Source organism: Cherax quadricarinatus, chromosome 15 (genome assembly GCF_038502225.1).
Source record: "Cherax quadricarinatus isolate ZL_2023a chromosome 15, ASM3850222v1, whole genome shotgun sequence".
NCBI classification, from domain to species: domain Eukaryota; kingdom Metazoa; phylum Arthropoda; class Malacostraca; order Decapoda; family Parastacidae; genus Cherax; species Cherax quadricarinatus.
Window position 1 is genome coordinate 30629307 of NC_091306.1, and position 27359 is coordinate 30656665.

The window sequence follows — 27359 nt, forward strand, 5'->3', positions numbered from 1 at the left end:
ACTTGGCAGACGATGCACCATCCCCCCAATGAAAAGCAGGGGTGTCACGCTAAGCGTTAGAGACCATACAATAAGTGTCAGGGGCCCGAGACTGTTCAACTGCCTCCCAGCACACATAAGGGGGATTACCAACAGACCCCTGGCAGTCTTCAAGCTGGCACTGGACAAGCACCTAAAGTCAGTTCCTGATCAGCCGGGCTGTGGCTCGTACGTTGGTTTGCGTGCAGCCAGCAGCAACAGCCTGGTTGATCAGGCGCTGATCCACCAGGAGGCCTGGTCACAGACCGTGCCGCGGGGGCGTTGACCCCCGAAACTCTCTCCAGGTAAACTCCAGGTAATATACTCAATTCTAGCGGCTTCAAATCAAGCAGGAGAAAGCTGGTAGGCCCACATGTGAGAGAATGGGTCTGTGTGGTCAGTGTGCACCATATAAAAAAAATCCTGCAGCACACAGTGCATAATGATGAAAAAAAAAACTCCGACCATTTTTTTTAATTAAAATGCCGACTTTGTGGTCTATTTTCGTATAGTATCTATAGTTGTATTCACATTTTCTTGGCCTCATTAGATAGAATGGAAAACATATTATAGAAGTAGAGGTGATTTTGATTGGTTTTACTATGAAAATAACCTTGAAATGAAGCTCAAAGTAGGGGAAATGTTTGATTTTGCCTATGTTCAAAAGTAAACAAATGATGTCATTTTGCAATAAATGTCCAAGTAGCCTTTCTAATATGCAGTCATGAATGGGTTGACATTATTTATACAATTATTACAATATTGCAGTAGACTGCATAACAGTAAATCTTTTATTTTTTGTTTGAATAAAAATTCAGAATAGAAAGCAAGAGTAATATCAGAGGGGCCTGGAGACGTGACTGATGAACATAGAAAATGTTATTTTAGAGCCAGGAATGTCTGCATTGCTCATTCTGGACCCTATTTTGAAATTGTCATGTTTTTTAATTTTCGTGAAATTGGCCCAATTCCAAATTTCTTACCACGTTATTGGGCAGTTGAAATCAGTAAATGGGCAGTTTCTTGTACTCAGTCGATAGTAAAAATGGAGTTCTAAAGAAATAGCTGTGAGTTTGGTCGACTGGAACAATGGAATTAGCTGAAAATAGGATTCAAAGTGGGCGAAATCGCCGATTCATAAATATCGCTGAGGTCGCTAACTTCACGAGAGCGTAATTCTGTCAGTTTTTCATCAAATTTCATTCTTTTGGTGTCATTACATTCGGGAAAAGATTCTCTATCATTCCACAATATTTTTTTTTTTTAAATTTTGCGACACCAGGAGACACCTCAGAATTTGGGGTTGCAACCCTTTCAGGGTCGAGGCCCTCTCTAAAACTTGTTCTCAGGGTCGAAAATTTTTCAGAAAAAAAAAATTATTTTTCTTATGAAATGATAGAGAATCTTTTCCCGATCATAATGACACCAAAAGTATGAAATTTCATGGAAATCTTACGGAATTATGCTCTCGCAAAGTTAGTGGTATTGACGATGTTTACACATCGGCAATTTTGCCCACTTTGAGCCCTATTTTTGGCCAATTCCACTGTACTAGTTGACAAAAATCATAACTATTTCGCTAGAACTCCATTTTTTCTATCGAATGAGTACAAGAAACCACCCATTTACCGATTTCAACTATCCAATAAAGTGGTCAGAAAATGGCAATTTTGCCAATTTTACACAAATTTCAAAAGATGCCAATTTCCAAATTGGGTCCAGAATAAACAAGACAGACATTCCTGGCACTAAAATAACATCTTCTATGCTCATTAGCCACATCCCCAGGCCCCTCTTATACCTCTTTTGCTTTCCACTTTTTATTCTCACAAAAAAATAGATTTACTTTTATGCAATTACTGCATTAGTGTAGAAATGATATAAATAATATCAGCGCACTTGTGAAAGAATATTAGACTCACCAGTTGACGTGTATTGGACACGTGGCCTGATTTGTTTGCTTTAGAACTTTGGCAAAAATCGAACATTTCTGTTACTTTGAGCTCAATTTCAAGGTACTTTTCATTGTGAAACCAATCAAAATCATTTCAATTTCTGGAATATGTCTTCCATTCTATAAAATGAGACCAGGAAAACTAGAATAGACCCATAAATACCACATGAAAATACAGTGCAAATTCGCTGTTTTAAAGCAAAAACATTGTCGGAGTTTTTTTCTCATTATGCACTGTGTGCTGCAGGATTTCTTTTTATACTGTACACACTGACCACATAGACCCATTCTTTCATATGTAGGCCTACCAGCTTTCTCTCGCTAGATTTGAAGGCGCTAGAATTTACGCATACTAGTACGTCAATAACCCTGGTGCGTAAGACGTACTAGTACGTCGGAAACCCTGAAAGGGATAAAGATGTGGAGTAAATAGGTTACAGAGAGGAGCAGAACTGCATGTGAAAGACATTGGCTGTATAGAATGGGGGAAATAGAGATTGTTTACAGCCCGCATAAAACAGTAAAGCATTTAACCCTTAAACGGTCCAAATGTATACAGTGGACCCCCACATACCGCACGCATCGCATACCGTACAATCCGCATACCGCTCGCTTTTTTCGCAAAAATTTTGCGTCACATACCGCCCAAAAACCCGCTCACCGCCCTTCGTCCGAGACGCGTCCAATGTGCGGCCTGAGCCACGCTCACAAGTTCCGCCGGTGGCATTGTTTACCAGCCAGCCTCCGTGGTAACATCCAAGCATACAATCGGAACATTTCGTATTATTACAGTGTTTTTGGTGATTTTTCCTGGAAAATAAGTGACCATGGGCCCCAAGAAAGCTTCTAGTCCCAACCCTACAGCAATAAGGGTGAGAATTACTATAGAGATGAAGAAAAAGATCATTGATAAGTATGAAAGTGGAGTGCGTGTCTTCGAGCTGGCCAGGTTGTATAATAAACCCCAATCAACCATCGCTACTATTGGTGGTACAGCTGCTGCTGTACCACCGTCAGCTGCTGCTGCACTGTCAGCTGCTGCTGCTGTTGTACCACCGTCAGCTGCTGCTGCTGCTGTAGCATCGTCTGCTGCTGCTGTAGCATCGTCTGCTGCTGCTGTAGCATCGTCTGCTGCTGCTGTAGCATCGTCTGCTGCTGCTGTAGCATCGTCTGCTGCTGCTGTAGCATCGTCTGCTGCTGCTGTAGCATCGTCTGCTGCTGCTGTAGCATCGTCTGCTGCTGCTGTAGCATCGTCTGCTGCTGCTGTAGCATCGTCTGCTGCTGCTGTAGCATCGTCTGCTGCTGCTGTAGCATCGTCTGCTGCTGCTGTAGCATCGTCTGCTGCTGCTGTAGCATCGTCTGCTGCTGCTGTAGCATCGTCTGCTGCTGCTGTAGCATCGTCTGCTGCTGCTGTAGCATCGTCTGCTGCTGCTGTAGCATCGTCTGCTGCTGCTGTAGCATCGTCTGCTGCTGCTGTAGCATCGTCTGTTGCTGCTGTAGCATCGTCTGCTGCTGCTGTAGCATCGTCTGTTGCTGCTGTAGCATCGTCTGTTGCTGCTGTACCACCGTCAGCTGCTGCTGCTGCTGTAGCACCGTTGTTGGTGTGGCTTATTGAGAATACCAAGAAACAATTAACCCCAGAGGATTTGCCACCCAGGATAACCCAAAAAAGTCAGTGTCATCGAAGACTGTCTAACTTATTTCCATTGGGGTCCTTAATCTTGTCTCCCAGGATGCAACCCACACCAGTCGACTAACACCCAGGTGAACAGGGAAAAATGCCTGGAACTAGTGCTCATATTGGTGAATTTAAATCCAGCAAAGGTTGGTTTGAGAGATTTAAGAATCGTAGTGGCATACACAGTGTGATAAGGCCTGTTCTGGAAGAAAATGCCAAACAGGACCTACAGTACTCAGGAGGAAAAGGCACTCCCAGGACACAGTGTCTCATCAGTCATTGCTGCATCTTCAATAAAGGTAAGTGTCATTTATTCTTCATTTAGTAGAGTAGTACATGCACAATATATATTGTGCATGTACTACTCTACTATTGTGCATGTATCCTTCTCTTTGTGTGTAGGAAAATGTATATTTCATGTGGTAAAAATTTTTTTTTCATACTTTTGGGTGTCTTGCACAGATTAATTTGATTTCCATTATTTCTTATGGGGAAAATTCATTCGCATACCGAACATTTCGCATAACAATCAGCCCTCTTGCACGGATTAAGGTCGCTATGCGGGGGTCCACTGTATATATGTTCACATGCGTAGTGCCCCAAACGTATATATACGTTTTCTTTGTCACTCATTCAACATTGCCATGATAAGCCTGAGTCACCTAGACATGAGAATGGGTGTGCGCACTCACTGTGCGCCATATTAAAATATTTGGGGACGCCTGGGTACCACATGCTCTTTTTTCCTATTAAAAAAAAAAAATTTCTCTCAAAAAATCTGGGGCACTACGCGAGTGAACGTATATATACGTTTGGACCGTTCAAGGGTTAAATTACTCAGAACATCTGAAAGTCCTAAATATTAGATACAGTACATGATAATATATACATGTAAATAGAAAGTACTTGAGGGCCTGGTCAAAAATCTGCACACTGCCATGACAACTTATGTACTGGAGTGAGAGATATGGGAGAAAGTGCAAAATACAGTGGATCCCCGCCTTACGAACGCATCACGTTACATTAAATCCGCCATACGAAGCACTAGAAAGAAAAAATTTTGCCTTGCCTCACAATAAAAAACTCGCCTTACGTGATTCGTCCAGGACGCGTCCCACGTGTGACCTCAGTGCCAGTGTTTACAAGCCAGCCAGTGCGGTCGCATCTATGCATACATTCGGTACATTTCACATTATCCCAGCGTTTTTAGTGCTTGTAACTGCAAAATAAGTCACCAAGGACCCCAAGAAAGCTTCTAGTGCCATTCCTTTGGTAAAAAGGGCGAGAATTTGTATGGAAATGAAAAAAGAGATTAAGGAATGTGTGCAAAGTGGGTTGAACTGCAAACCTTTACGGATGAAAATCACCCTGACACAGCTACTGCAAGCCGTATTGGCAACCTGTACAATGACAATGTTATGGCCCATTTTAGGAAAGTCTTAAAGAAACGGGAGGTACAGAGCTCTATGGACAGATTTTTTGTGCGACAGAGGTCCAGTGACTCTCAAGCTGGTCCTAGTGGCATTAAAAGAAGAAGGGAAGTAACCCCGGAAAAGGACTTGATACCTCAAGTCCTAATGGAAGGGGATTCCCCTTCTAAACAATAACAACTTCCACACTCTCCCCTCCTCCCATCCCATCAATCATCACCAGATCTTCAATAAAGGTAAGTGTCATGTATTCTATTCTTAGTAGAGTAGTAATTGTGCATGTCTTCTTCAGTTTGTGTGTATTAAAATTAATATTTCATGTGGTAAAAAAAATTTTTTTCATACTTTGGGGTATCAGGAACGGATTAATTTGATTTCCATTATTTTTTATGGGGAAAATTAATTCGGATAACGATAATTTCGGCTTACGATGAGCTCTAAGGAACAGATTAATATCGTAAGGCGGGGGTCCACTGTAAATCCAGTAAGGGGATGGGAGCCATGGAGAATACCTGGAGAGAGTTCTGGGGGTCAATGCTCCCGCAGCCTGGTCTGTGACCAGGCCTCATGGTGGACCAGGGCATGATCAACCAGGCTGTTACTGCTAGCTGCACGCAGTCCAACAGACGACCCACAGCCCGGCTGGTCAGGTACTGACTTTAGGTGCCTGTCCAGTGCTTGCTGGAAGACAGTCGGGGTCTATTGGTAATCCCCCTTATGTATGCTGGGAGGCAGTTGAACAGTCCTGGGCCCCTCACACTTACTGTGTTCTCTCTTATCATGCTAGTGGCACCCCTGCTTTTCATTGGGGGGACACTGCAACATCTGCTAGGTCTTTTGCTTTTGTAGGGAGTGATTTTCGTGGGCAAGTTTGGTACTAATCCCTCTATAATTTTCCAAGTGTATATAATCATATATCTCTCTCGCCTGCATTCTAGGGAGTACAGGTTTAGGAACTTCAAGCATTCCCAGTAACTGAGGTGCTTTATCACACTTATGCATGCCATGAAGGTTCTTTGTACATTTTCTAGGTCAGCAATTTCACCCGCCTTTACAGGTGCTGTTAGTGTGCAGCAATATTCCAGCCTAGATAAGTGACCTGAAGAGTGCCATCATTCACTTGGCATCCCTGATTTTGAAGGTTCTCATTAACCATCCTGACATTTTTCTAGCAGATGCGACTGATACACTGTTATGGCCCTTGAAGATGAGATCCTCTGACACGATCACTCTCAGGTCTTTGACATTAGTTTTTCGCTCTATTGTGTGGTTGGAATTTGTTTTACACTCCAATGAAGTTTTAATTTCCTCACATTTTCCATATCGAAGTACAATGGTCCCTCAATAATCGTCGGGCTCGATAGTAGTCCTTTTTGGAAATCGTCGCATTATTTTCGTCCAAACATTGGCTCGCAAATGGTTGGTGACTCGCTAATCGTTGTTCGTCCTGGACACGTACTCATGGCTTTGAGCCACCTCGGCCTCCCTTCCCAGCCAGTGTGCCATTGTCTACCAATGAGCGAGGGTCCCCTCACGTGTTCATATGAAATATTTCATAATATTCCATTCATTTTAGTGCTTGCAAGTGCTAAATAAGCTACAATTGCTCCAAAGAAAGCTACTAGTGCCAAGCCTTTGGTAAAGAAGGTGAGAAATGGGATTGAATTTAAGAAAAACATCATTGAGCAATATGAAAGTGGCATACGTGTGGCCGAACTGGCCAGAATGTATAACAAATCCCGTACAACCATATCTTCCATCATGGCCAAGAAAAAGGAAATCAAGGAAGCTGTTGTTGCAAAGGGGGTAAATATGCTGACAAAAATGAGATCATCAGTACTCAAAGATGTTGAGAAGTTATTATTGGTGTGGAGAAACGAGAAACAATTAGCAGATAGTCTTATGACGTCGCTTATTTGTGAAAAGGCTAGGCAGTTGCATGACGATCTGGTAAAGAAATTGCCTGCAATGAGTACTGATATTTGTGAATTTAAGGCCAGCAAAGGTTGGTTTGAGAGATTTAAGAACCATACTGGCATACACAGTGTGATAAGGCATGGTGAGGCTGCCAGTTCGGACAAAATTGCAGCTACAAAATTCGTAAGTGAATTCAAGGAGTACATAGAGGCTGAAGGACTGAAACCTGAACAAGTGTTCAATTGTGACGAAACAGGCCTCTTTTAGAAGAAAATGCCAAAGAGGGCCTACATTACTCAGGAGGACAAGGGATTGCCAGGACACAAGCCTATGAAAGACAGGCTGACACTCATGTTCTGTGCTAATACTAGTGGGGATTTCAAAGTGAAGCCGTTACTAGTGTACCATTCTGAAAATCCCAGAGTGTTCAGGAAAAACAATGTTATGAAGAGTAAATTGTGTGTGTTTTGGAAATCTAATAGTAAGGCATGGGTCATGAGGGAAATTTTCATTGAGTGGTTCAATGAGTGTTTGGCCCTAGTGTGAAGAATTACCTCCTTGAAAAGAAATTGGATCTCAAGTGCCTCTCAATGCACCTGCTCATCCTCCAAACTTGGATAACCTAATTTTCGAGGAGTTTGGGTTCATCACAGTAAAGTTCTTGCCCCCGAATACCACTCCTCTCCTCCAGCCCATGGACCAGCAGGTCATTGCAAACTTTAAAAAACTCTACACCAAAGCATGTTTCAAAGGTGCTTGAATGTGACCTCAGACACTCACTTGACCCTAAGAGATTTTTGGAGAGAACACTTCAGCATCCTCCATTGTATAACCCTTATAGGTACGGCTTGGGAGGGAGTGACTACCAGGACTCTGAACTCTGCTTGGAGAAAATTGTGGCCAGATTGTGTCGACAAGAGGGATTTTGAAGGGTTTGGGGCTGACCTTGATGAGCCTATGTCTGTTGTTAAATCTATTGTGGCACTGGGGAGTTCCATGGGGTTGGATGTGAGTTTAGAGGATGTGGAAGAGTTGGTGGAAGACCACAACAAAGAGCTCACCACTGAGGAGCTGCAAGAGCTTCAGCAGGAAGAGCAACAGATCGCAGCTCAGAATCTTGTTGCAGAGGAGGAGGAAGAGAGATGGAAGAAGTTGCCTTCTTCAGAAATTAAGGAGATTTTTGAAATGTGGGGTAAGATGGAAAGATTTATGGAGAAACATCACCCTGACAAGGCTGTTGCAAGCCATGCTGGCAACATGTACAGTGACAAAGTCTTGGCCCATTTTAGGGAAGTGTTAAAGAGACGCCAGAAACAGAGCTCTCTGGACAGTTATTTTGCGAGACAGGACTCCAGTGACTTTCAAGGTGGTCCTAGTGGCATTAAGAAACTGAGAAGAGAAGTAACCCCAGAAAAGCAATTGGTACCTGAGGTGTTAATGGAAGGGGATTCCCCTTCCAAACTGTAAATAATCCAATCTCTCTCCTCCTCCAGTCTTCCATACACTAAGAAGAATCGCCAATAAAGGTAAGTGTTATGCTGTTAATGTTTCACTCATGTCCCATTGTATTGTTTATGTACTACATCTATATTTCATGTAAAAAAATTTTTTTTTTAATACTTCTGGGTGTCAGGAATGGATTAATTGTATTTACATTATTTCTTATGGGGAAAATTGATTCGAAAATCGTAGATTTGGATAACACCTCCAGGAATACAGTGGACCCCCGGTTAACGATTTTAATCCGTGCAAGAGGGGTAATTGTTATGCGAAATAATCGTTATGTGAATGAATTTTCCCCATAAGAAATAATGGAAATAAAATTAATCCGTGCAAGACACCCAAAAGTATGAAAAAAAAATTTTTTTACCACATGAAATGTTAATTTTAATACACACAAACTGAAAAAGGCATGCACACTTACATGACACTTACTTTTATTGAAGATCTGGTGATGATTGATGGGATGGGAGGAGGGGAGAGCATTATCTTCTTACTGTTTAGAAGGGGAATCCCCTTCCATTAGGACTTGAGGTAGCAAGTCCTTTTCCGGGGTTACTTCCCTTCTTCTTTTAATGCCACTAGGACCAGCTTGAGAGTCACTGGACCTCTGTCGCACAACAAATCTGTCCATAGAGCTCTGTACCTCCCGTTCCTTTACGATTTGTCTAAAATGGGCCACAACATTGTCATTGAAATAGTCACCAGCACGGCTTGCAACAGCTGTGTCAGGGTGATTTTCATCCATAAAGGTTTGCAGTTCAACCCACTGTGCACACATTTCCTTAATTTTTGAAGTAGGCACAATGGATTCCACAACTGGCATAGGCTTCTCAGGGTTAGCCCCAAACCCTTCAAAATCTTTCTTAATTTCCATACTAATTCTCACCCTTTTTACCACAGGGTTGGCACTAGAAGCTTTCTTGGGGCCCATGGTCACTTATTTTCCAGAAACAGCACCGAAAACACTGTAATAATACGAAATATTCCGATTGTATGCTTGGATGTTACCGCGGAGGCTGGCTGGTAAACAATGCCACCGGCGGAACATGTGAGCGCGTCTCGGAAGAAAATCGGTAAGCGGGTTTTTAAGCGGTATGTGAGGCAAAATTTTTGCAATTAAAGTAAGCGGTATGCGAAATAATCGCTATGTGATGCCATCGTTATGCGGGGGTCCACTGTAACACCTCCAGGAACGGATTAATTACGATAAATGAGTGATCACTGTATTCTCTCATATCTAGGCCCAAATTTAGTGCTCACAGCTTATCTGAGTGAGCTGAGCTCATGGCGTAGAACTACGGTTTGGACCCTCAGCTCAGAGCCGTAGAACTATGGCACAGATCCTGAAAGGGTTAAACCAACAGATAACTGATCCCATTCAAAATGAAAATACAGTGGGCCCTCGGTTATCAGCCATTTTTTCGGCTTCTGGTTATCGGCCGTTATTTCGCTTATCGGCCGTATTGGACGTGTCCACCGCCAGCTGCTCACACGCTCCTGAGTCAGTGTGACTGTGTCTCTGGGCGAGTGAGGAAGCTTCTGTTCATTCATCCAAACATTTCGCTATAATCCACTGTTTTTGGTGGTTACTGATTAAATGTAACTGTGAAATAAGTAACCATGGCCCAAAAGAAAGTTCCTAAAGCTCTTTTGATAAAGAAAGTGAGAAACACGAAAGAATTCAAGGCAGACAGGCATAGAGGCAAAGAGTGTAGCAGACATGCAGGGAGTGAAGCAGGAAGGCAGGGAGTGTAGCAGGAAGGCAGGGAGTGTAGCAGACATGCAGGGAGTGTAGCAGGAAGGCAGGGAGTGTAGAAGGAAGGCAGGGAGTGTAGCAGGAAGGCAGGGAGTGTAGCAGGAAGGCAGGGAGTGTAGCAGGAAGGCAGGGAGTGTAGCAGACATGCAGGGAGTGTAGCAGGAAGGCAGGGAGTGTAGCAGGAAGGCAGGGAGTGTAGCAGGCATGCAGGTAGTGTAATGTTTAACCCTTTGAGGGTCGACAGGCCCTCTCAGAAACTCGTTCTCAGGGTCGGCCAAATTTAAAAAAAAAAAATTATTTTTTCTTATGAAAAGATAGAGAATCTTTTCCCGACCATAATGACACCAAACTTATGAGATTTGATGGAAAACTTACGGAATTATGCTCTCGCGAAGTTAGCTGTCTCAGCGATGTTTATGCATCGGCGATTTTGCCCACTTTGAGCCCCATTTTCGGCCAATTCCACTGTACTATTCGACAAAAAACATGAATATTTCGCTAGAACTACATTTTTTCTATTGAATGAGTGCAAGAAACCACCCATTTACCATTTTCAACTATCCAATACAGTGGTCAGAATTTAGCAATTTTGCCAATTTCACACAAATTTCAAAAAATGCCAATTTCCGAATAGGGTCCAGAACAAACAAGAAATACATTCCTGGCAATAAAATGACATTTCCTCTGTTCATTAGTCACGTCTCAAGGCCCCTCTTACATTCTTTTGCATTCCACTTTGAATTTTTATTCTCACGAAAAATAGAAGATTTACTGTTATGCAGATTGCTGCATTAGTGTAAAAAATGGTATAAATCATATTGGCGCACTTGCAAAAGAATGTTAGACTCACCAGTTGACGTGTATCGGACGCTTGGCATGATTTTTTTACTTTTGAACTTCGGTAAAAATCGAACATTTCCGCTACTTTGAGCTCAATTTCAAGGTACTTTTCATTGTAAAACCAGTCAAAATCATCTCAATTTCTGTGATATGCCTTCCATTCTATAAAATGAAACCAAGAAAACTAGAATACAACAATAAATACCATACGAAAATACAGTGCAAAGTTGCTGTTTTATGCCAAAAAAACGGTCAAAGTTTTTTTTTTCTCATTATGCACTGTGTGCTGCAGGATATTTTTTTATACCGTGCACACTGACCACATAGACCCATTCTTTCATAAGGAGGCCTACCAGCCTTTTCCCGAGAGATTTGATGACGCTAGAATTTATGCGTACTAGTACGTCAAAAAACCCTGCGCGTAAGACGTACTAGTACGGCCGAAACCCTCAAAGGGTTAATATAATAATCACTCTTGGGCACATTACATGTCTTGTTTTAGGTTAATATAGACATTTTCATTAATCCATATATGATATTTTCTTCAAAATTATGTATAAAAGAAACATGTTACATAGCATATAAACATGCTGTTTATTTGCTATGGAGGCGAGGGTGCCAGGCGGAGGGAAAACATTACGTAACACTAATAATAATCACTCTTGGGCACATTAAATGTCTTATTTTATGTTAATATAGACATTTTCATTAATCCATCTATGATATTTTCTTCAAAATTATATAAGAAACATGTTACATAGCATATAGTGTATAAACATAGCATATAAACATGCAATGTTTATATGCTATTGAGTGGAGAGTCAGGTGGAGAGTAAACATTAATTACATTTTCTCTGAATCAGCACTAAAGAAAACTGTGAATCTGGTGTCTCGCCCAGTAACCGCTCATCATATGCATTTGTTTACAATTCTCAGCATGAATTATTCATTACTTCTCCCTTTGTTTATGATGGCATCTAAAGGTAGTTGTTAAAAATGATTAAACTTAGTGAATATGGTAATATTATGACCATATAGTGTAATAACGTGGCTGTGTAGTGTAGCCCAGGGGGGCTACATACATATACTGTACCTACATCTACCACTGCTAACACTGACTTCCTACAAATAAATACTACTCACCTCTCACCCTACATTAACCCTTTGACTGTCGCAACCCCCAATCCTGAGGTGTCTCCTGGTGTCGCAAAATTTAAAAAAAAAAAAATTATTTTTTCCTATGAAATGATAGAGAATCTTTTCCCGATTGTAATGACACCAAAAAAAACGAAATTTGATGGAAAACTGACGGAATTATGCTCTCGCGAAGTTAGCGACCTCGGCGCTGTTTACAAATCGGCGATTTCGCCCACTTTGAGTCCTATTTTCGGCTAATTCCCTTGTTCCAGTCGCCCAAACTCATAGCTATTTCTTTAGAACTCCATTTTTCCTATCGATTGAGTACAAGAAACTGCCCATTTACCGATTTCAACTACCTAATAATGTGGTCAGAAATTTGCAATTTGGCCAATTTCACGAAAACTAAAATCTTTTCAACATATCACTACAAACTGGCATGGTGCCAGATAAGTGGAAAATGGCAAATGTGATACCTATTTTCAAAACATGTGACAGGTCCTTAGCTTCGAACTATAGACCAATAAGCCTAACCTCCATAGTGGGAAAATTTATGGAATCAATAATTGCCGAGGCAGTTCGTAGCCACCTTGATAAGCATAAATTAATCAACGAATCTCAGCATGGTTTTACAAAGGGAGGTAGATCATGGTAATGAATATGATATTGTGTATATGGACTTCAGTAAGGCTTCTGACAGGGTCCCACATCAGAGACTATTGAGGAAAATTAAAGCACATGGAATAGGAGGAGAAATTTTTTCCTGGATAGAGGCATGGTTGACAAATAGGCAGCAGAGAGTTTGCATAAATGGGGAGAAATCAGAGTGGGGAAGCGTCACGAGCGGTGTTCCACAGGGGTCAGTGTTGGGCCCCCTGCTGTTCACAATCTACATAAACGACATAGATGAGGGCATAAAGAGCGACATCGGCAAGTTTGCCGATGACACCAAAATAGGCCGTCGAATTCATTCTGACGAGGACATTCGAGCACTCCAGGAAGATTTGAATAGACTGATGCAGTGGTCGGAGAAGTGGCAGATGCAGTTCAATATAGACAAATGCAAAGTTCTAAATGTTGAACAGGACAATAACCATGCCACATATAAACTAAATAATGTAGATCTTAATATTACGGATTGCGAAAAAGATTTAGGAGTTCTGGTTAGCAGTAATTTGAAACCAAGACAACAGTGCATAAGTGTTCGCAATAAAGCTAATAGAATGCTTGGCTTCATATCAAGAAGCATAAATAATAGGAGTCCTCAGGTTGTTCTTCAACTCTATACATCCTTGGTTAGGCCTCATTTAGATTATGCTGCACAGTTTTGGTCACCGTATTACAGAATGGATATAAATTCTCTGGAAAATGTACAAAGGAGGATGACAAAGTTGATCCCATGTATCAGAAACCTTCCCTATGAGGATAGACTAACGGCCCTGAAACTGCACTCTCTGGAAAGACGTAGAATTAGGGGGGATATGATTGAGGTGTATAAATGGAAGACAGGAATAAATAAAGGGGATGTAAATAGTGTGCTGAAAATATCTAGCCTAGACAGGACTCGCAGCAATGGTTTTAAGTTGGAAAAATTCAGATTCAGGAAGGATATAGGAAAGTACTGGTTTGGTAATAGAGTTGTGGATGAGTGGAACAAACTCCCAAGTACCGTTATAGAGGCCAGAATGTTGTGTAGCTGTAAAAATAGGTTGGATAAATACATGAGTAGATGTGGGTGGGTGTGAGTTAGACCTGATAGCTTGTGCTACCAGGTCGGTTGCCGTGTTCCTCCCTTAAGTCAATGTGACCTGACCTGACTAGGTTGGGTGCATTGGCTTAAGCCGGTAGGAGACTTGGACCTGCCTCGCATGGGCCAGTAGGCCTTCTGCAGTGTTCCTTCGTTCTTATGTTCTTATGAACAATGCAGACATTCCTGGGTCTAAAATAACATTTTCTTTTTTCATCAGTCACATCTCCAGGCCCCTCTGATATTACTCTTGCTTTCTATTTTGAATTTTTATTCAAACAAAAAATAGAAGACTTACTATTATGCAGACTACTGCAATACTGTAATAATTGTATAAATAACATCAACCCATTCATGACTGCATATTAGAATGGCTAGTTGGACATTTATTGGACAATGGCATCATTTGTTTACTTTTGAACATTGGCAAAAATCAAACATTTCCCCTACTTTGAGCTCCATTTCTAGGTTCTTTTTATAGTAAAATCAATCAAAATCACCTCTATTTCTATAATATGTTTTCCATTCTATCAAATGAGACCAAGAAAACGAGAATACAACCATAAATACTATACGAAAATAGACCACAAAGTCGGCATTTTAATTAAAAAAACGGTCGGAGTTTTTTTTTTCTCATTATGCACTGCGTGCTCCAGGATTTTTTTTATATGGTGCACACTGACCACACAGACCCATTCTCTCACATGTGGGCCTACCAGCTTTCTCCTGCTTGATTTGAAGCCGCTAGAATTAATGAGTATATATACGTCAAACACGGTACCTCGTAAGACGTATATATACGGCCGCGACAGTCAAAGGGTTAAGACTACAAATATTTTAAGGTAAGCAATGAATCTACTCATTTTTTCTGTATGTAAAACTATAGTTAATCTTCAAAAAATGTATTTGTTTGCTAATATTTTTGGATGTCTGAAATGGATTAATTGGATTTATGTTAATTCTTATGGGAAATATTATTTCGGTTTTCGGCCTTTTCGGTTTTAGGCCAACTTTCTGGAACAGATTACGGCCAAAAACCGAGGATCCACTGTACCCTGGATTTCATATTCACAAACAATGAGGAATTAATCAGAGACATAACAGTTACAAAGACAATATACAGTGGACCCCTGGTTAACGATAGTTTTTCATTCCAGAAGTATGTTCAGGTGCCAGTACTGACCGAATTTGTTCCCATAAGGAATATTGTGACCGAATTTGTTCCCATAAGGAATATTGTGAAGTAGATTAGTCTATTTCAGACCCCCAAACATACACGTACAAACGCACTTACATAAATACACTTACATAATTGGTCGCATTGGGAGGTGATCGTTAAGCGGGGGTCCACTGTACTCTGATCACAACATCATAGAAGTTCAAACGAGTATTAACTCAGGGTTAGGGAACTGCGTCACTAATGTTAGAGATGGGATGTTCAGTAAGTTTAATTTTAACAACCATAGAAGCGATTGGGAAAAAATAAACCAAGAGCTATCAGACATATCCTGAAAAAGCAGACATGAGCACCCTAAACCCCCACCAGTGCCTAAAGAAGCTGAATAGAGAAGCATACAAGATATGTATGAAGCACATACCATTGAGGAAACCCAGAAGATGAGATATAGAGAGTGAGCGTAGGAGATGGTTAGAAGAAAATGGGTTACTGAACTGCTTAAAAACACAAATAGGCTTCAGCAGAGGAAAGATAGGCTTAGACAAGAGATCACTGAACTAGAGCAAAAACTCAGGATGTCATACTTAACAGAAGTACAAAGGGAACTAAGGACCATACAGGATATTGCAAGAAACCAAAAATATTTTTATTCCTATGCAAAATCCAAGCTAAGAACTACCTGTTGAATTGGACCACTACTGAGAGGAGACTTGTATACTGACGATGAACAGGAAATGAGCAAAATCCTAAAAGAACAGTAGGAGTCGGTGTTCAGCAACCCACTAAATGACAGCAAGGTAGAAAATGCAGAAATATTTTTCACTCCACAAGAAGGCCACACAGACCAACTAACTGACATTAGTACAAATACCATAGATTTTGAAAAAGAATGGACAACATGCCCACTCACTCAGCACCTGGACCAGATTCATGGAATGCTCTATTTATAATGAAGTGTAAAGTACCATTAGCACGAGCACTCAGCATTCCTTGAAGAGCTTAGATCTTAGTGAAATACCAGAGGCCCTTAAAGAGTGTAGACATAGCTCCTTTGCATCAGGGAGGTATTAGAGCACTAGCTAAAAATTACAGACCAGTAGCCCTAACCTCTCGCATCATAAAAATATTCGAAAAAGTTGTGAGACAGCAGATCACAAATTTCATGGACTAGCACAACCGGCATAACCCAAACCAGCATGGTCTTAGAGCAGGACGATCATGCTGTCACCATTATGACAGAATTACGGAGGCATTGGAAGACGATTAAAAACGTAGATGTGATTTACACAGATTTTGCAAAGGCGTCTGACAAATGTGATCATGGAGTGATAGTGCATAAAATGAGGTCCATGGGCATTACAGGGAAGGTAGGCAGATGGATTTTCGGGTTCCTGATACACAGAACACAAAAAGTGGTAGTGAACAGGGCAAGATCCAGCATCTGCGAGGTCAAAAGCTCAGTGCCCCAAAGCACTGTCCTGGCACCTCTGCTGTTTCTCATCCTCATAGCAGACATAGATAAAAACACCCAGCACACTTTTGTATCATCATTTGCAGATGACACTAAAATAAGCAAGAAAGTCAATACTGCAGAGGACACTGAAAAAGTACAGGAAGACATAAGCAGGGTTTTCTTGTGGGCAGTGGAGAACAACATGATGTTCAATGGTGATAAGTTCCAGCTGCTTAGGTATGGAAAGAATGAAGAACTCAAAAGGAACACTATAGAAAACTCAAGAGGGTCTCCAAATGGAACATAAGGAATACGTAAAAGACCTGGGAATAATTGTCAGCTGACATTTCTTTTAAAGTTTTTATGAGGATAGTGAGGCTCAAGTTAGGGTGTGTAGAAGAGACGGAGACTACTTCCCAGTAAAAGTAGGTCTTAGACAGGGATGTGTAATGTCACCATGGTTGTTTAATATATTTATAGATGGGGTTGTAAAAGAAGTAAATGCTAGGGTGTTCGGGAGAGGGGTGGGATTAAATTATGGGGAATTAAATACAAAATGGGAAGTGACACAGTTACTTTTTGCTGATGATACTGTGCTTATGGGATATTCTAAAGAAAAATTGCAAAGGTTAGTGGACGAATTTGGGAGTGTTTGTAAAGGTAGAAAGTTGAAAGTGAACATAGAAAAGAGTAAGGTGATGAGGGTATCAAATAATTTAGATAAAGAAAAATTGGATATCAAATTGGGGAGGAGTAGTATGGAAGAAGTGAATGTTTTCAGATATTTGGAAGTTGATGTATCAGTGGATGAATCTATGAAGGATGAGGTTAATTACAGAATTGATGAAGGAAAAAAGGTGAGTGGTGCATTGAGATATATGTGGAGGAAAAAAATGTTATCTATGGAGGCAAAGAAGGGAATGTATGAAAGTATAGTAGTACCAACACTCTTATATGGGTGTGAAGCTTGGGTTGTATATGCTGCAGCGAGGAGGCGGTTGGAGGCAGTGGAAATGTCCTGTCTAAGGGCAATGTGTGGTGTAAATATTATGCAGAAAATTCAGAGTGTGGAAATTAGGAGGTGTGGAGTTAATAAAAGTATTAGTCAAGAGGGCTGAAGAGGGTTTGTTGAGGTGGTTTAGTCATTTAGAGAGAATGGATCAAAGTAGAATGACTTGGAGAGCGTATAAATCTGAAGGGGTCATCCTCGAAAAGGTTGGAGGGAGGAGGTAAAGGAGGTTTTGTGGGCGAGGGGCTTAGACTTCCAGCAAATGTGCGTGAGCGTATTAGATAGGAGTGAATGGAGACAAATGGTATTTGGGACCTGACGAGCTGTTGGAGTGTGAGCAGGGTAATATTTAGTGAAGGGATTCAGGGAAACCGGTTATTTCATATAACCGAACTTGAGTCCTGGAAATGGGAAGTACAATGCCTGCACTCTAAAGGAGGGGTCTGAGATATTGGCAGTTTGGAGGGATATAGTATTGTGTATTTTTATATGTATATATACTTCTAAACTGTTGTATTCTGGGCACCTTTGCAAAAACAGTGATTATGTGTGAGTGAGGTGAAAGTGTTGAATGATGATGAAAGTATTTTCTTTTTTGGGATTTTCTTTCTTTTTGGGTCACCCTGCCTCGGTGGGAGATGGGCGACTTGTTGAAAAAGAAAAAAAGACAAAGATCATGACAGCCAGGAAGATGACTGGGTGGGTACTGAGAACTTTCAAAACAAAGAAAATAATGCTATGGTGACACTGTACAAATTACTAGTGCTTCCTCACTTAGAATATTGCTCAGTGCTGATGGGCCCCATTCAAAGAAGGAGAAATACTGGAGCTGGAACAAATACAGAGATCGTTTATGGCTCACATTGAGCCAGTCAAGCACCTAAACTACTGGAAATGCCTTAAAGTCTTGAACATGTACTCATTGGAGTGGAGGAGAGATACATGATAATATATACCTGGAAAATACTCAAGGGCCTGGTCCCAAATCTGCACACTGCCATAACAACATTCTGGAGTGAGAGATATGGAAGCAGGGGCATCATAAGGGGTGGGGCTGCCCCGGGTGACACCATAGAACTTCTAAAGAAGTGCTGCACCAACATAAGAGAAGAATCCTTCGTTTCTATATAGCCTATTATATATTAACAAAGTACAAATAAGCCTGTATAGGGAAAATCATTGATTTTGATGATGTGATAGATGATTTTGCATAACTGAAGGCAAGGAAATGTAAGATCAGATACACTGAAATGTTACCTTACTCAAAGTCAAATTGAAACTAGTATTTCTCTGATATTGCAATGTTTTCCTTGGCACTGTTGAAGATGAATAAATGTAGGATCTGTTGCCTGTACTCAAAGTGGTATTTGAGTTTATGTTTCCTCAACATTACTACGCTTAATTATTTATTTTATCATAATAAAGTTGAGAAGTATTCTCCTGTTCAGTTCATGGCCCTTAAATGTTCTCATTGCTAAACATTTGTCACTGGTCATGCAGTAGTGACATAACTGGAGTTTAACCCCCCCATCCCCCCACCCTTGAATTTCATGGGGGTGACACCAAAGATGTTGCCCCAGGTGACACAGGTGACACCAAAGATTCCACCCCAGGTGACACCAACTCTAGCGACGCCTCTGTATGGGAGGAATTGTAAAATAAACCCAGTGAGGAGCAGGAGTGCGGTGGGGACAATAAGGGAACACTGTATCAACATCTGGAGTCCCAGACTATTCAACATCTTACCAGAAGATATCAGAAACACTGCTGGAACAAGTGTAGAAGCCTTCAAGAGGAAACTGGACAAGTACCTTCACCAGGTGCCAGATCAACCAGGCTGTGATGGATATGTGGTGCAACAGGCCTCCAGCAGCAACAGCCTGGTTGACCAGGCAAGTACCAGACAAGCCTGGCCCATGGCCAGGCTGAGAGAGTAGAGAAACTCTCGAAACTCTTCAAGGGTATATCAAAGATAGCTAGGTCTGTATAAGTTGTATCATGTACTTGTATAAATATTATTATTATTACAGCCTCTCCTCACTTAACGGTGGAGTTCTGTTCCTAAGATCACATCGGTAAATGAATGCATCACTAAGCAAGGAGTATACTATAATGGTGATAGGTTTGTGTCGACCATCTTTGATACCGTTTTAGTGTTACCTCTGCACCATTTATAACATTTTTAGTATATTTTAAAATGCTTATACAATAGTGTAATGTATGTTGTAATAAACAGAACAGGAAATCAGCTGTAATATTCATTATTTAGGAATGCATACTAGTCAGAGAGCCCACTGAAAGTCCGAGTCATCAGTAAACGAGTATGTTGCTAAGTGAGGAGAGGCTATATTATTATACTAATTTAAATTTCAATATTACAGCAGAGGATATATAATAAAATGAGGTTCCAAAGAAAAAGTTAGTATATACTATACTTAACTCTGTCAATCAATAAAAATTATAATACCACTGGTTCAGCATTATTATTATTATTATAATCAAGGGGGAAGCACTAAACCCATAGGATTATACAGCGCCTATGGGGGGATGGAAGGCATTCAGGCTTAATTCAGGGAACTGGAGCACAGATCCAATTCCCTAGATCAAGAGCCCCTCACCAGCGTCAAGGAGCCTTCCTTGAGGGGCACTGGTTCAGCAGAGCCAGTGGTATTTGATACTTAAATTACAATACAAATATGATAAGACAATATAAGTAAGCTTATTTAGGAAAAGGTAAACATAAGTACAATTAACATACATAGTACAAATTACCAAGGACTCCAATGGAAATAAGTCACTCTATCCGACTTTTTTGGGTTATCTCGGGTTCTCTACACATATGCTGCTATGTATGATAATTCTATATAACTGTATTTGTGTATACCTGAATAAACTTACTTACTTAAAAAAAAGTCAAAGTGACTTAATTGTGTTGGAGTCCTTGCCATTAATTGTATATTGTAGTTGAAGGAAGACTGGTAGATCAAGAACAGAACTGAATGAAAAACTGGTGTTTGACACAGCTCGTAGCTAACATCACATCACACCTTGTAGATAATTATTACAATAAAAATTATGCTCTAAGCCCACAAGGGTCTTTGTCACACCTTGTAGAACCTACAGAGAAGGTAACTTTAATTAACCTAGTTAATGTACATCCCAGGGGCTGATAAATTAGACACATGCGCAACTCTTGGGTATCTTTATTGAGGAAACGTTTCGCCACACAGTGGCTTCATCAGTCCAAACGTAGGAGAAACTTGAAGAACAGGAGAATGAGGTAATCTATTCAAGATTGATGGACTGAACACATCGACTCAAGGTTGAGGGACTGATTACCTCATTCTCCTGTTCTTCAAGTTTCTCCTACGTTTGGACTGATGAAGGCACTGTGTGGCGAAACGTTTCCTCAATAAAGATACCCAAGAGTTGCACATGTGTCTAATTTATCAATATGTCGGTTCATCTACAAAATCCCAGGGGCTCAACACGGGTAAAGTACTCACCATATTTTAACTATATACTAAACAATTAAACAAAAACTCATTCCGAATTTTGTGTAAACAAAAATTTTATATGTACACCAGCTGAAATACAGCACTAACACAATAATCTCCTTACTCGATTTTTCTCGGGATTCAGAGTAAATTTCTCCTGCGTGCCAAGCCTTATAAAATACATTTCCATGTCGAGGGTGTGTGTTGTGTGCTTTACCGTGTGTCCTGTGTGCTCATGTGTCAGACACATGCCACAACACACTAATACATATTTACTCTGACTCTGTTTACTTCTCTGAAGGCTAGAGTACGTCCACTCACAGTGTCTACCTCCAACGTTCTTCTAGGCGGCTTATCAATCCGGATTATAAATTTGCAGTACTCACACCCTTCGCCTTCACATTAACAATTATAACTTCACATTAACAACTATAACAATTATAACTAGTCTATATATTTTATTCACATTAAAAATTTTTAATAAAAATATTGATGAATATTTAGGTAGATAAGAAAAAATGCACTTACACGAACGCAGATTTTTTTGCGCTCTCAGGCAACATTTCTCGTCTAGTTTTTTATTTATTTATTTATTTATTTATTTATTTATTTATAATTTGAGCACACTTACAGAGGTACAAAAAAATACAGATAAGAGCAGCATGCCAAAGCCACTTATACTATGCATAGCATTACGGGCTGGCTTAAAATTAACTTAAGATTAACTAAGCAATGATGAAATCAGTGAAAAACATTAATGTAAACAGATTACTGAACATCAAAATGGTATACAATACCGACAGGTTGTTAGGTAAGACACATATGCAACAGTTAGACAACTTTATTCCGAAAAGTTTCGCCTACACAGTAGGCTTCTTCAGTCGAATACAGAAAGTAGGCAGGAACAGTAGAGATGTGAAGACGATGTAATCAGTCCATCACCCTTAAAGTCGTAGAATTTGAGGTTGTCAGTCCCTCGGCCTGGAGAAGTTCCTGACTATGGAACTGAACTTCTCCAGGCCGAGGGACTGACAACCTCAAATTCTACGACTTTAAGGGTGATGGACTGATTACATCGTCTTCACATCTCTACTGTTCCTGCCTACTTTCTGTATTCGACTGAAGAAGCCTACTGTGTAGGCGAAACTTTTCGGAATAAAGTTGTCTAACTGTTGCATATGTGTCTTACCTAACAAACAGATTACTATAAAGCACAAGTGAGTATTACAAAGACAGGTCATATGGTTGCATGCATTGTTGTAAATTCAGTAGAATGGAGTATTCTGTTAGGTAGTGTATTTAAAAAATAATAAAGTTAGATTGGGTTTTAGGTTTAACATTTATGTGATATAATTGTGAGAAACATTTAAGATATACAATTTATAAGGTTCAGTTATTCAGTATTTATTTGGTTTTGGGTGAGTAAGTGATCTTTGAGAAGAGACTTGAATTTATAAACAGGTAGTGTTTCTTTTATATTTACAGGTAATGAATTCCAGATTTTAGGGCCTTTTATGTGCATTGAGTTTTTGCATAGCGTGAGATGGACACGAGGAATATCAAAGAGTGATCTGTGCCTTGTGTTATGGTCATGTGTTCTGTTGAGGTTGGCAAGGAGATGTTTGAGGGGAGGGTTAATATCAGAGTTGAGTGTTCTATGTATGTAATAGGTGCAGTAATAAGTATGGATGTTTTGTATGGTGAGTAGGTTGAGTGTATTGAATATTGGTGGAGTGTGCTGCCTGTAGTGAGAATTTATTATCATTCTAACTGCAGCCTTTTGTTGGGTAATTAGTGGTCTGAGATGGTTACTTGTTGTTGAGCCCCATGCACAAATTCCATAGGTGAGATAGGGGTAAATAAGAGAGTGATATAGGGCCAGGAGGGCTGACTGTGGAGCATAGTACCGTATCTTCGATAGTATGCCTACAGTCTTGGAAATTTTCTTAGAAATTTGTTGTATATGTGTATGAAATTTGAGTCTATTATCAAGGTGGATTCCTAAGAATTTTCCCTCTGTTAGCTTTGTGATAGGTGATCCGTTTATCATTATGTTAAGAGGGACATCTGTAGCTCTGTTACTAAACTGAATGAAGTAGGTTTTGTCAATGTTTAGTGTAAGTTTGTTAGTACTCATCCAGGTAGATATTTTCTGTAATTCGGTATTTACAGTATTGGCTAGCGTGACTGGGCTCGGGTGGGAGAAGACGTATGTTGTGTCATCAGCAAAAAGTGTGGGTTTGAGTAATTGAGAAGCATTTGGTAGGTCATTTATGTATAGGAGAAAGAGAAGAGGGCCAAGGACACTTCCCTGTGGGACACCAACTGTAATTGGGTGTGCAGAAGAGCTTGCCCCATTTGCGTACACATATTGGCTTCTGTTGCTGAGGTATGACTTGAGGTAGTTGAGGGAGTGCCCTCTTATACCATAGTGTGACAATTTTACGTGGAGCAAGTCATGGTCAACTGTATCAAAAGCTTTACGTAAGTCAATGAAGATCCCCAGTGGGACTTCTTTTTTCTCTATTGCAGTGTATATATGTTCTAGCATGTGTATAATAGCATCATTAGTATTTTTATTAGGCCTGAATCCAAATTGGCAGGGGTTGAGTATGTTTTGGGAGATAAGGTAGGAGTAGATTCGTTTATGAATTAATTTTTCGAAGATTTTTGAGAGAGGGTGTAAGTTGGATATTGGCCTATAGTTATTCAACTCTGTTTGGTCTCCTCCTTTGTGGATCGGGGTGACCCTTGCTATTTTGAGTACTGTAGGGAAGGTGGAGGATTCAATGGATTTGTTAAAGAGTGTTGCAATGATTGGTGATAGCACTTGTGACACTTTTTTGTATATAAAGGGTGGTAAGGTATTTAAATCTCCTGCCTTGTTTTTTAGTGCGTTGATAATAAGGGAGACTTCGTATGGGTTAGTCGGAGCTAGGAACAGTGTGTTCGGGTAGTTGCCGGTGAGGTAGTCATTTGGTGGGGTATCTGAGCTTGGGATTTTATTGGCAAGGTTTTGTCCTATAGTGGAGAAGAAATCATTGAGTCTGTTTGCTGTTTCTGTTGGTGGGAGTTGGGGTTCATCTGATTTTGCTAATTTTATTTCGCTATTTCGTGATATCTTTTTTGTTCCCAGAATTTCTGATAGGGTTTTCCAGGTCTTTTTTATATCACCTCGTAAGTTGGATAATCTGTTCTCATAATACAATTTTTTTGCTCTTCTTATCAGGCTGGTTAGGATTGACGAGTAACGTTTTGTTTGGTCTCTGGTTATGTAACCCATTCTGTACTGTTTTTCATATTGGTGTTTTGTATTTATGGATTTGAGAATGCTGGGTGTTAGCCAGGGACTGTTCAGTCTCTTAGCTGTCATCTGCTTAGTTTTTTTAGGGCAGTGCTTGTTATAGAGGTATTGAGTCTTTTTTAGAAAATTATTAATACATTCGTCAATATCTGTATTGATTTCTAGCTCAGTGTGCCAGTCAATGTTTGCTACTGCTGTTGTGAAGTTATTAATGGCTGCCTCATTGTGAAGTCTGAAGGTGACTTTAGTAGTGTCTTGGGGTAATTTACCAAGAGTTGTTATGAGGAAAGTAGGGTAGTGGTCTGTGGTATTATCTGTAATTATGCCTGATTTTAAAGGGGATATGGTGTTGGTCCAGATGTGGTCAAGTAGGGAAACACTAGTCTCTGTAACTCTTGTAGGTTTTGTTACTGTTGGTAGCAACATACAGTTACTCATTGTGTTTGTGAATTCAGTAACGTGTGGATCCTGGTCTTGCAGGAGATTTATATTGAAGTCACCTGAGAGTAGTAAGTGATCTTTGTTCATGCGTGCATCAGTTATCATACTTCCTAGGTTTTGACTAAATTGGCTAATGTTTGACTGTGGAACTCTGTAGATGTTTATCAATGTGAGAGGTTTTTGTAGGTATTTGGATTTGAATTTGGCTATTATATATTCCCCATGTTCATCTCTTGTGCAAGTATTAGTGATACATTCTAGTTGGTCTGAGTAGTATATGGCTGTGCCACCCCCTTGTTGGTCTGGCCTACAGTTGTGTATGGCTGTGTAACCAGGAATGGCATAGACATCTGTACTATCAGGCTTTAGCCAGGTTTCAGTTAGTGTAATGATGGACATATTGGCATGTAAGGAATTTAGTAATGCTATGAGGTCATCGTAATGCTTGCTTAAAGATCTGATATTGTAGTTAAAGATAGTTATGTTGTTGTTGGCACTGAGAAGTGCCTTTGATTGTTCTGCAGTGTAGTAATTACAGTAACTGTTTGATTCATTTAAGTCATTAAATAAGAGGTTGGTATCTGGATCAATGCTTGTAATCATAAGATTTGTAGTGAATCTATAGTTAGAATTAAGTATAAAACAAAGTAAATAGGCTTAAGCTAAAAAATAGCACCTGAATTATTTAACAAATGTAAAATAATGAGCTAAGGTAGTTTTTTTTTTTTTTTAAGCTAAAATAAAGGAGACAATATAAAAGGGACTAGTACAAATAAAGTGATGATCAAATAATGGAGCTTGGGAATATGATAGTAGGTAGTACTATAAAATAAATGAGCTTTGGAATATAATGGCAAAATTGTGAACTTGTTCTACTTAAGCACCTGAGAATAGCACCTTGATTATTTTAACAATTGTGAATGTATAAGCTAGGGTAGTTATATAAAGCTAAAATAAAGGAGAAAAATATATAAGGGACTAAAATTAAGTAATGGTAAACAAAGTTAAATTGACAGATGGTCACTATGAAATAATATTGGTTTAGGAGTAAGATCTGATTTGTAATATTAGATAAATTGAGCAGTTTATTGCACAATAAAAGTAAAAAAAATGAGGTAGTTGGTACTAGCTAGCAAAAGATAGTTTTGGTACTTGCAAAAAAGTAATTGGAATATACACTAATTGCATACACAATGTAAAGTGACTAAAAAAACAAGTAGTGATAAACAAAATTAAATGGACAGGTAAGAAAAAATGAATATTATTAATTTGGAGTAAGATTTGACTTGTAATTTAAAATTATGAGCAATTAATAGCAGTAAGAAAGAATTATAGAGTATTGGAGGTAGTTGGCATTAGCTAGTGATGAAAAATAATAAGAATAATAATGTACAATATAATAGTAACGTACACTATATGCACCACACGTATATATGTATTAAGGGCACTTATCTAATCTGTTACAGAAATGTCAGCTTTTCTAAGGAAGGTAGAGAAATCATGTTCGTTTGAGATGGTATATTGTTGTCCTGTTGATGTTTTCCTTACTAGTATTTTCCCATCTCGCGTGAAACACTGATGTATTTTGTTTTCCTGTTTAAGTTTTCTCAGCCTGAACAGAAGGTTTTGACGTTTTTTTGTTAGACACTCGTTTATGTACACTCCATTTTTCATTGTAATTGCTGATTTAATTAGGTCCTTTCTTTTATCGTATGAATGAAGTCTGATCATTATACTGTGTTTACTTCCTGGTTTTCCTAGCAAACGTGTTTCTTTGATTTCATTGTTTTGCACGATGACTTGTACGTGGTCCTGTATTATCCTGACAGCAGTTTCTTTGCACTGAGCTTGTGTTATGCCACTAGGAATGTGTGGACTGTTTATTATAACTGCATCAGACAACTTATCTTGTTCAGTTTTGTCGTCTTGGAAATCAAGGTATTCATTTAGTCGAGTGTGCATGTTCTGATTCCAGTCCTTGATTGCTTCTTCAACCTTCATATTTATTGTTGTTATTTGCTCAGTGTGACTGGCTATAGCTGCTTTTAGAGTATTTTCTGTGTCAACACTTCCCGATGTAATCTTCTCTTCAAGGTTTTGGATCTTATTCTCGAGGTTGGTTATCTTAGAATCTCGTCGCTCGAGTGCTGCTTTGATATCTTTGATTTCATTTTCTAGAGCAACGATGTAGTCCTTGATATTGTCAGGAATAATCGTACCTGAGTTATCATGGATGAATCCTTTGAAGGGAGTGGAGTTGGAGGGGGAGTCAGCCATGTTTGTTGTTGTTGGTGTTGTTCCCTGGGTGGCGGCGGTGAGGGGGGTTGATGATACACTGGCGTCCTGCTGGGTAGACAAGTTGAGTTCTAGGGTCCTTGCTGTTATTCTTTTATTACTGGTGTTGTTTCTTCTGCGATATCCTTTCATAGTATCACTGAAGTAGATACTGTGTAGCAATGGAGGAGAAGGCTTGTTTTCTCGGAGCTTGGGTTAAGTGG

General features: G+C 39.9%; 1 protein-coding gene across 1 annotated transcript in view; it reads right to left on the minus strand.

Annotated features, from left to right (window-relative positions):
* The window catches only part of LOC128692059 (uncharacterized), a 169710-nt gene extending 148256 nt beyond the window's left edge, over window positions 1–21454 (minus strand). The window contains exon 1 of the mRNA XM_070085247.1: window positions 21241–21454. Coding sequence (XP_069941348.1) covers window positions 21241–21366 — 126 coding nt within the window. The 5' untranslated portion in view covers window positions 21367–21454. The remainder of the gene's footprint in view (window positions 1–21240) is intronic.
* Window positions 21455–27359: the final 5905 nt, after the last annotated feature.